We start from the raw sequence: 11830 nt of genomic DNA on the forward strand, positions 1-11830 counted from the left end.
TTTTTTAATTTTAAACTAAAAAGAATAGATATTAGTTTTTTAGAAAACATTAACACATAATCGTTGTTGATGGTGTTGTATTTATATAAGAAACTAAATTATTTAAATGAGAACATTATTCTTTTTTTTTTAAGCTTTAATATATTTATTAATTGTATTCATTAAATATTAAGACAATATTTTAAGTAATTCCTAAATTACAGTAAGTATTTGCTTTTTTCCCCTCTTTCTTACTTCCTCCATTTTTTTAATGTATTTCATAAATTGCTAATTAAAATATAAGAAATAATATCTCTTAAAATAACTTTATTAATGAATATAAACATGGTGTTGTGATATCGAAAATATATTTCAAAATTTATGAGATTTTCACCTTATCATAAAATTCTTACCTTTTTGTACTTTTTTTTTTTTTAATACCCAAAAGTATTTTTCATAATAAAAGTTTTTTTCAAAGGTTATTTTAAAAACTTTTTTTTTTATTTGAATTATATTCAAGTAAATATTAAGAATTATTTTTCTTTTTTTATTTCATAAAGAATTATAATAATATAAAAATGTCAAAATATTCTTAGTGTTTGATATGCCTTCTTTTTTATTGACATTATTATTTTTCCACTTTATACTTTATTAAAAAAGAATTATTCAAAATTATAAAAAAGATAAAAGCAGAAGGAACATAGAAAAAAAAAAAAAAACACAAGAATGATATAAATAATAATAAAAGAAATAAAAATAAAATTTATAATTTTTTTATATAAATCTATTAATTTTTTTTTTTTTTTATTGCTATAAACGTTTTAAAATCTCTGAGAATGATTGTGGGGTCTTATATATATGTAGCAAACTAAATTTTATGAGTGTAGTGTTTGCATTTCTTTATTTTCTTTTTACTTTTTAAATTAATTTTCATAGAATAAAAATATATCTACACACAATCAACAGATGCACGTATTAAAAAAAAATAAAGATAAAAATAAAATAAATTAAAAAATATATGAAATAAAAAAGCTTAAGTTATTTATAAAACTTTCATTATAAATATAATTATATAAAAAGAAATAAATATTATTTGTTGTACATTTTTTTTTTTTTTCTATTTAACGTAAAATAGCATAAAGCTAAAACTGATATAATGTTTGAAAAAAACAAAAAAAAAAAAAAATAAAGTTGATCCATAAAAAAAAAAAAAATTAATATCAAAGTAATATTAAAAATAAATATGTGTTTCAAAATTTCTTAAAAAGAAAAAGAAATTTTAATAAACTTAATGAAATGGTACACACAAGAAATAATGAGAAAATATCACTTTTTTCAAAAAGTTTAATACTAAAGAATGGCTTATATATAATAAATGTAAAAAATGACAACTTAAAAAATTATAGATGGTGGCAAAGTTTAATTAACCCTAGTGATTCATTCAATCCCAAAAAAACAAAAGGGTTTTTAGTCTTGCGATTATTATTATATGGATACTTAAACAGAATAAGTACGTATAGATCAAATAAAGATAATGATTTGATGTATCCTTATTTAAAAATTTTATTAGATAATGCAGAAGTCTATAGAACGAAAATTTTAGATAATTCATTAAATATATGGGATGAAAAACTAGAGTTACAAATTCATTATATTAAAAGTAAAATTGAAATTCAATTATATGATATGGATGAAACAGAAGGCATAGTAGAAGATGAATATATTGGGAGTGCTTTTATTAACGTTTGTGATTTAGAGTTGTCAAAAAAATATGATATAATTATTAAATATGTTGACAAAGTTGCTATATTGACAGATCCTTATATTTATAAAAACAAATTAGGAGAAGAATCTAGCAAAAAAAAAAAAAGTAATGCAAGTGAAAGTAGCAGTTACATGAATAGTAAAGTCATTTTAAAAAATGATACGAATGATTATAATGTCCGTATTTTTGCAAAATTAGTTAACAAAAGTAATTGTAGTAATTCAATTTTACAAATGAATACAATAACTTCATTAAATTATAGACATATATTTAAAAATAATGAAATATTAGAAAAAGATTTAAATGTAAATGAATTATATGAAGAAATAAAAAGTATTAAACTAAATATTGATACTATTTGGATTCCTTTTTTCTCTATTATATATAATTTTGCTTCATGGAAAACTCCTTTTTATTCAATATTTTTTGTTTTTTTTTTCTGTTTCTCTTTTATTTTCTCAAAATTTTTTTTCTCCTTTTTTTTAGTTGCTTTAAGTTTAATTTTCTTTATTCTAGTTTGTATTATTAAAGAAAGCGATAAGTTGAAATCCAAAAATTTTAGCATTTTTGAAGAAAAAAAAAAAAAAAAAAAAAAGTGCGACTCTTCTACTTATTTGAAGAAATCAGAAAGAAAATTTTATCAAAATATTCAAGATAAAGAACATTCAAAAGAAAATAATTTAACAGATGATATAACAAGCAATACTTCTTCTTCAAAAGATGGAAGTAGCACTGATTCCGATAACTCAAATGAAGAAAGTTCAGTTTCAGCTTATTACAGCGATAATAATAGAAATAAAAAAAATGATAAAGATAATAGAAGTGACAATGAAGATGATTCTGACAATGATAGTTTTAATAATTGCACAGGTGAAGATATAGATGAAGAAAATAACTTAACTATTATTAAAACATTTATATCTAGTGCAATTGATGATGATGTTATAAACAATATAAAATATATTCATTATATTTTATTTTGTATCACTAAATCATCTGAAGTATTTTTTTATATTTTAAGAAAATTTGGTTACTTTTTAGTGATTTTAACTTTATTATTATGTGTTCTCAATATATTTTTTTATCCCTATGTATCTAGAATATTACGTTTCTTAATTTTTTCAAGTGGTTTCATTTTACTAACATATAATTTCAAACCAACTAATATAATTTATAGGTTTTTTATATGTTTTCAAGAATATTATTTCTTAAAAATTAAACGAAGAAATATTGATATTTTTAATAATTCACTAAAATTTATTTAAAAAAAAATTCATATTATACAAAATCAAAAGAAATATTGTGAAATTTAAATTATTTATGTTTATATGTTAAAACTTATATTATCATCTATATCCACTGATTTTATTAATTTTTAACAGACTTATTCCTTATAATTGTAATGGACCATATTATTAAGATTTTTCCTTTAATTATACTAGAATTAAATTTTGCAAAAAAAATAATGCATCATCTTTTTTTTTATAATTACATAAAAATAAATATTTAACTAAAAATATATTATGCTTTATATTATTTCTTTTTTTATTTTTAAATATTTATCTTATTTTATTATTTTTTATTATTTTTTTTTATTAATATGTGAACGTTTTCATTTTTGTTGCTTCCAGACTTTTCCTTATTTTTTTATGTATGGTAAGAGAAAAAATTTATAATTTTTGTGTTCAAAAATAAAAAGAAAATAAATACGTTTTTTTATTATTTTTTTTTTTAAAAAGTGTATTACTTAAACTTTTTAGGAAAATTATAACTATACACATAAAATAATTATTCAAATATTTTATGAAAATTAAAAAGTTAAAACTAAAATATTTTAACAAAAAAAAAAAAAAAAAAAAGATGAAAACAATTCAATTATTTTATCATAAAAATATAAGTAAATTAATCATTTTAAATGATAAAAAAATATAAAATTCTTTTTAAAAATATATATTTTAATTTTTTTTTTTGTAGAATAGAATATTACGTTAATACAAGTTGCAAGTTTTCCTATAAATTAAGAGAAAAAAAGAAAAAAGAATTTTAAAAAATTTAATATTTTTCGTGTTTTTTATTCTTAATTTTTAATGTAATTTAAAACAGTTATTTAAATTATTGTAATCCATTAATAGTTACACTTTTATAGTATTTTAATTTATTCCAAAATTTTAAAATTCTTTTTTTTATGGAAGTACATTAATATTCTTATAAAAAATATAAATACGAATCTTTTATATAATTCCTATAAAATATTACTTCTATTTTTTCATATATTTTAGTATACATAATGAATTTATATGTTGAAACAAATAACATTTGTTAAATTTTTGTTAATTTTTTTATGACTTTACTAAAACGTTTCATTCAATTACAAAAAACTTAGATTTAGAATTATAAATTAGATAAATAAATAAAGAATATAGATGAATTAGCATAGTATTATTCAGTAAATTTATGCTGAATTATATATAATTATATACACTTCTAAAAAATTAAATTAGTGCAAATAAGAAGGAAAAAGAAAAAAAAAAAAAGAAGCGAATAAAATATAAAATAAAATGGTATATAATAGCTATAAATAAAAAAACAAAATATAGTATATATATATAAGAAAAAGTTAATAATAATAAGGATAATTTTAACAAATATTCTGAGTCAAAATAAATCATACATGAAGATAGAAGTTTGGAATAAATTTATTAAAAGAATATAAAATATATGCAGGTAAAAAGCTTTGAAAAAATTAAGATAAATTTTGTAAACATGTAAAAGTTTTAAATAAAAGTATTAATATAAAATAAATATATTACTAAAAAAAACATTTATTTTGTTTTTTTTTTAAAAAAAAAAAGAAAAAAATAATTATATGAATAAATAAAAATAAAATATAATCAGTCATAGATATAGTAGCTTAATAAATTTTTTTTATGAATCGTTTTTTATTTTTTTTTAAAAAAAAAAGATATGTATGATAACATAAATAAAGATTACTTAGGAAATGGAATTTTAAAAAGTGATCCATTAAATATAAAAAAGGATGAATCAATAAATTTTTCGGCACTAAAAAGTGATATCAAAAATAATAAAAATGAAATGTATAATTTTAATCCAATAAAAATTGAGCCTTTTGGCAAACCACCAGTTGGTTATATTCCTGGAAAAGGAAGAGGAGTAACAGGTTTTTCAGGAGGGGTTAGTAGAGATGACACAACAGATGATAAAGATAAAAATGATTATTCTGATTTTAATTATGATGAATTTCACGGTTATTCCGAATCTTTATTTAAAGATACAGAATATGATGAAGAAGATAAAGAAGCAGATGAAATTTATGAAAATATAGATGCGCGTATGGATATAAGAAGAAAGAGTAGAAGAGAAAATAAGTTAAAAGAAGAAATTTCAAAAATGAGAGCTCAAAAGCCAACTATTCAAGAGCAATTTAGTGACTTAAAAAAAAATTTGGCAAATGTAACTCTTGAAGAATGGGAATCCATACCAAGCGTTTTTCAATATTCCTCAAAACAAAAACAAAAAAAGGCACCAAAAAATTATTTACCACCACCAGATTCTTTAATAATAAGTCGAATTAACGAATCTAATGCTCATTTAAATTATAATAATTCTTCTAGTGGATTAAAAACACCTCTTGGCTTAGGATATAAAACACCTTTAGGATTACAAACGCCATTAGGATTACGTACTCCATTAGGAGCTCAGACTCCGATAGGATTAGGGTTCCAAACTCCTTTTATGAAAAGTTCTGCAACGTTAGGATATGAAACCCCCTTATATAATAGGAACCCTTTAAAAAACAATATGGTTTATAGTGGCTTAAATACTCCTTTTACTTTATCTGGTTATAACACTCCATTAAATGCATCAAATATTAGTGGTTATAATACTCCACTACTGAATAATGTGAATAAATTATCATTAAATGATTTGGGAGAAGCTAGGGGAACAGTATTGTCAGTTAAACTAGATGAGCTTATTGATAATGTAGAAGGGCAAACAGTCATAGATCCTAAAGGTTATTTAACAAATTTAAATGCTAAGAGTTTAATAAATGATGCAGATGTAGCTGATATTAATAAAGCTAGATCATTATTAAAATCAGTTATTAGCACAAATCCTAAACATGGACCAGGATGGATTGCAGCAGCTCGTGTTGAAGAGTTGTCTCAAAGAAAAGATAAAGCAAAAGAAATAATTATGAAAGGATGTATTGAATGCTCTAAAAATGAAGATGTGTGGTTAGAAGCAGTGAGGTTAGAGGATAAAGTCAGTGAAGCAAAGATCATTTTGGCGAAAGCTATTAAACATATACCAACATCAGTAAAGTTGTGGCTAGAAGCATGCAAAAAAGAAAAAAACACCGATGATAAAAGAAAGGTTTTACGAAAAGCAATAGAATGTATACCTAATTCGGTACGTTTATGGAAAGAAGCTATATCCTTAGAAAATGAAAACAATGCATATATTTTGCTAAAAAGAGCAGTAGAATGTATTCCTCAATGTATTGAAATGTGGATTGCTTTAGCTAGACTATGTAATTATAATGAAGCTCAAAAGGTTTTAAATGAAGCAAGAAAGAAAATTCCCACTAGCGCAGAAATATGGATTAATGCATCTAAGTTAGAAGAAAAACAAGGTAATATTAATATGGTAGACACCATTATTAAAAGATGTATTGAAAATTTGTCTTCCAAAAATGTCATTTTTGAAAGAGATAAATGGATAAAATTTGCTGAAGAATGTGAAAAATCAAATTTTCCTCATACATGTGAAAGCATTATAAGGAACACAATGAATATAGGTGTGGAAACGTTAAATAAAAAAAGTATATATAAACAAGATGCTCAAAATTGTATTAATAATAAATCATTTCATACTGCTAGGGTCTTATATAATGAAGCATTAAAAATATTTAAAACAAAAAAATCTTTATGGCTAGCCCTAGCTAATCTCGAATTGAAATATGGAAAAAAGGAAAGTGTGGATGAAGTTCTACAGAGGGCTGTGCACAATTGCCCTCACTCAAGTGTTTTATGGCTAATGCTAGCAAAACAAAAATGGTTAAATAATGAGATAGATAAAGCGAGAGAAATTTTAGCTGAATCATTTATACATAATCAAAACACAGAGGTTATATCATTAGCTGCAATTAAATTAGAAAGAGAAAATAATGAATTTGATAGAGCAAGATTTTTATTAAAAAAATCTAGAGTTCAGTGTAATACACCCAAAATTTGGATGCAATCTGTTCAATTAGAGAGATTATTAAGAAATTACAAGGAAGCAAAGTATCTTGTATATGAAGCATTAAAAATTCACAAGTATTTCGATAAATTATATATGATTGCAGGACAAATTGAATTGGAATTTGATAAATTTAATAAAGAAAATAGTGTGGAAGATGAAAATAAATTTGTGAATAGTGTTAATAATAGTAATAATAATACAAATGAAGAAATTGATATAAACAAATATTTAGATAAAAAAATAGACCAAGACACATATAATGAAAATTCTTATTTAAATGCTCAAAAAATTTATGAACAGGGATTGAAATATTGTGCATCATCAATTAATTTATGGATTTGTGCTATTGATTTACAAATTGAAAAAAAGAATTATACTTCTGCTAGAGCTTTAGTTGAAAAAGCAAAAATTAAAATAAAATATTTGCATTCTTTAAGTAATAATAATCATGTTTTGAAAAACAAAGAAATAATTGAAACTAGTGATTTAACTTTTGAAGAAGAATTAAGTAAAAATTTGGATGATATAAAAAATCCTAATTCCACTAATAATATATCAAATAATAAAACCGATTTAGAAAAAAATACAACAAGAAGTGCATATGTTAAGGTTATTGAAAATTATGATTTATTGTGGTTAAAATTAATTGAAATAGAATTATGTTGTAATAATAAAAATATGAACCCAATTATATCTGAAGCATTAAAAGAATGCCCTTCTTCAGGCATATTATGGGCAAAAGCTATAGAATTAGAAAATAAAAATTTACAAAATAGTAAATCTGTTAGTGCCTTTAATAATTGTGGAAATAATGCTTATGTTGTTTTGACAGTAGCTAAATTATTTTGGTTTAACTTTAAAATTCATAAAGCTAGGAAATGGTTTTATAGAGTTATTACTTTAAATCCATATTTTGGAGATGGATGGGCTACCTTTTTGGCTTTTGAAATTGATCAACAAAATGAAATTAATCAAAAAGATATAATAAATAAATGCATAAAAGCAGAACCAAATAGAGGTATAATTATATATATACACATATTTATTTGTATTTATCTACATGTATATGTAACTTTTTTTTTTAGGTTATATGTGGAATAAAATTACAAAAAGAGTTGAGAACTGGAGATTAAAATATCCTCAAAAGTTATATAAATATATCAAGGAATTATTTCCAGATGTTCTAAAAAAAAAAATTTCGGAAAATATATGGGAAATTATTACTGATGAAAATGTAAATAGCCAAATAGGTACAAATTTGGGAATGAAACAAAGAGAAAGTGAAGGAAAAGAAATAAAAAATAGTGATAGTGATGAAAAATATTTCAAAGTATATATCAAAGATAAAGAAAAAGAAAAGGAAAAAATAGATATAAAAGACGAAGATAAAGAAAAAGAAAAGGAAAAAATAGATATAAAAGACGAAGATAAAGAAAAAGAAAAGGAAAAAATAGATACAAAAGACGAAGATAAAGAAAAAGAAAAGGAAAAAATATATACAAAAGACGAAGATAAAGAAAAAGAAAAGGAAAAAATATATACAAAAGACGAAGATAAAGAAAAAGAAAAGGAAAAAATAGATATAAAAGACGAAGATAAAGAAAAAATAGACATAAAAGATAAAAATAAAAAGAAAATATATACAAAAGATAAAGATAAAAAAGAAGTGGATGAAAAAGATAAGAACTATATATTAAAAAAAGGAGAAAAAGATTTAAAAGAACAAGAAAATAAATATAAGCGTAATGAAAAAAATAACAACAAAAGAAAGGAGAAAAGTTACACATCGGAATTTAATCAATCAGACAAAAGAAAAAAAAAATAAGTTAAATCATAATATTTTTTTCTATAAAGAATGCATATATTTTTAAATGAAGAACTTTATATTTTATTTTATTTTATTTTTTTTTTTTTTTTTGTTGTAATTGTTTAAAAACCTTTTTTACATTTATTTATTAATAATTTACTTTTTTTTTTAATTTTTTTGTTTTATCAAATCAAGTTATAACAAGAGCAAATGAATGCGCTTTCCTTTTAATTTAAAATTAAAAAGAATATTAGTATATATGTATACTTTTCTTTTTCTTTTTTTTTTTCTATCGTTTAAACTTTAAAAAAACGTTAATTTTTTTATAAATTTGAAAAATTTGTAAAATATATTATAGCATGTATAACTTAAATTTTAGACAAATTCTGATTACAAAGGAAAATATTAAAAAAAATATATTTTTACTATTTATCATAAATATAGATATAAATGATTTTATATTTTAACAACTAAATTTTATATATTTTATTTTCTTATTTAACCTATTTTTGTTTCAAAAGGAGTGCAAATAAATCTTAAACAGTTTTTTTTTCTGAATATGTGACAAAATAAGCTATCTTTATTATATTCCTACATCTTAGTTTTTTATAATAAAATTTTAATACTACATACCATTAGTCAATTTTTCTTTTTCTTCTTTTTTTCTGTCTTTGATTTTTTTCCTTTTTTATCTTTATTATTTTTTCTTTTTTTAATTTTCTTTTTTTTTTTGTTTGTTAAACTTTCTGTATTATTTAATTCTTTATTTATCTCTTTTTCTTTCTTTGTAATCATTTTTTTTTTATCATTTACTATGCTATCTGATTCTTTTAATTTTTTCGTATTTTTTGTATTATGTTCATCTATAATTTTTCTATTTCTTTTTTTATTAACTTCTCTATCTTTTATTTTAATTTTTTTTTTTTTTTTTTTTCTTTCATCATCAATAACAGACAATTTTGTTTTCTCTAAATTACATATTATTGATTCTTGGTTGTTACTGGTAGATATTATAGAATTGTCCTTTTTTATAAAGATTGAATATTTTATATTTTCATTTTTATCATTTTGTAACTTAATATCATTTGTTGAAGATAAATTATCTTTATTATTATTAGAATTTCTATTATGACTTACTTCCTTAATATTTTGGGCACACTTATTGTACATATTCTCCCACCATTTTTCATTCTCTTTTTCTTCATGTTCTTTATAACCTAGCTGTGCTCAAAATAAAAAATTTAACATATTATTGTATATTTATAAATAGAAAATTTAATAATTTCAAGTTTATTTTTTTTTAAATTACCCCATGTTCTCCGTATTTTTTTATTTTCATTATGTCAACTTCTCCATTTTCGTGCTTACCTAATCCCTTTCCTCTTAAGAAAAAAAAGAAAATGAATTAAAAAAAATTAAATGTTTTATATTTTTAGATAAATATAGTGTTCATGACATTTAAAAAATAATATCTATATAATCAAAAAGTAATAACATAAATATGAATTCTTTATTCTTTCTTTGTTATCTTCTTATTTTATTTCATTTACATTTCCCATCCAAATTTTTTAAGAATATAAGATCCGAATTTTGATTCTACTGGTTTTGACTGATTTTCTAAATAATGGTAAAAAAAAAAAATAAAATAAACATTTAAATATTAAAATTTACACAATATTAACTATCTATATAAATTTTAATTAAAGATTTCTATTATTAGAAAATACAATATGTGACAAAAACAAAAAAAAAAAGGTTGTATAGCAATTTTAATAAATAGTCTAATAATAAATTCATTCTTATTCATTAATTGTACAAAAAGAAAAATATGTTTTCAATTTCATTTTTTTTTCATATAAAACTTACGAATATCACTTAGCAATTTTTCATAATATTTTTTCGACATAATTTAAGGTTAAAATTAATTTTTTAGTACTTAAAAATTTATTTTCTTTCTTAAATTATATAAAAAAATGATGTCAATGTTCATTAAAAATATTAAATTTTTCAATTTGTTTTAAATATAGTAAAATACTATAAAATAATAGAACGCATTTCTATAAGTCAATTCTTGTTTTAAATTGAAAATCTAATTGGTAGATTTATGAAAAAAGTATTAATTTCATAGATAAATATTGATGTTGATTTTATTATTTTTCATTTTGAGTTTACTTTAAATATCTTTCTTTCCCATTTTTTTTCTTTTTCTTTTTCTTTTTCTCTTTTTTTTTTTTTAAATATATTTATGTATGAACCTATAAAAATATATTACTTCTATTTTATATATTTATGAGTTATCCCTGCTTTTAATTTTTTTTTTTTGAAGATCCCTTATTTAAATAAATTTTAAGTTATAATGAATAAGTTTTAAAGAATATATAAATTTTCTTAAATATTAAGTATATTTCATTTAAAAAGAATGAAACTTAATTCTTCTAATAAAATATATACAATTTATACTTTCTTTTACATATTTCTATACTTAAAAAAAAAATAGTATGTATACAAAGTATAACTCCCTTAATTTATTCAACAATTTAAAAAGTTTAAATTTTTTATTTAAAAATTATTAACCATATTTTTAAGAAATATAATAATTAACAAACTTTTTTTATTTTATTAAAATTAAAAAAAAAAATAATAAAATAAGATAATAATAATAATAAAATAGAATAAACAAAATATTGCAACTTTTAACACTAGTTTAAATAATAGATGGTATTTTTTTTTTTTTTTATCTAGGCTAATATTTTGTTCAATATGAAGTGCATAAAAAAAAAAAAAAAAATAAATTAAAATAAAATAATAGAAAATTGTAAAATAATAGGTATCTTTTAAAATAAAGCAAAAAATGCTATTTTACATAAGATTATACAGAAATATAAAATTGTATTTAAAGTTAAAATTTTAACTTATATTAAGAAAAATTATATGCATACATTAATATATATGAACATTATATTATATATATAATTTTTATATATACGTATGTATATATTTTACTTAAAAAATTT

At 20.0% G+C, this 11830-nt stretch overlaps 3 protein-coding genes across 3 annotated transcripts; 2 read left to right on the top strand and 1 right to left on the bottom strand.

Annotated features, from left to right (window-relative positions):
- Positions 1-1275: 1275 nt before the first annotated feature.
- PRELSG_0907100 (conserved Plasmodium protein, unknown function) lies at positions 1276-3009 on the top strand (the record flags this gene model as incomplete). Its single annotated transcript, XM_028676493.1, has 1 exon — positions 1276-3009. The coding sequence occupies one exon, from the start codon at positions 1276-1278 to the stop codon at positions 3007-3009; it is 1734 nt and encodes a 577-aa protein (XP_028532976.1).
- Positions 3010-4708: 1699 nt separating this feature from the next.
- Positions 4709-8834, top strand: PRPF6 (pre-mRNA-processing factor 6, putative; the record flags this gene model as incomplete). Its single annotated transcript, XM_028676494.1, has 2 exons — positions 4709-8027; positions 8095-8834. 2 exons carry the CDS (start codon positions 4709-4711, stop codon positions 8832-8834), a joined length of 4059 nt encoding a protein of 1352 aa, XP_028532977.1.
- A 621-nt stretch (positions 8835-9455) lies between these two features.
- On the bottom strand, positions 9456-10722 carry PRELSG_0907300 (conserved Plasmodium protein, unknown function; the record flags this gene model as incomplete). Its single annotated transcript, XM_028676495.1, has 4 exons — positions 9456-10037; positions 10126-10198; positions 10367-10433; positions 10683-10722. 4 exons carry the CDS (start codon positions 10720-10722, stop codon positions 9456-9458), a joined length of 762 nt encoding a protein of 253 aa, XP_028532978.1.
- Between the last annotated feature and the right edge of the window lie 1108 nt (positions 10723-11830).

This window comes from Plasmodium relictum (genome assembly GCF_900005765.1).
Source record: "Plasmodium relictum strain SGS1 genome assembly, chromosome: 9".
Lineage (NCBI taxonomy): Eukaryota > Apicomplexa > Aconoidasida > Haemosporida > Plasmodiidae > Plasmodium > Plasmodium relictum.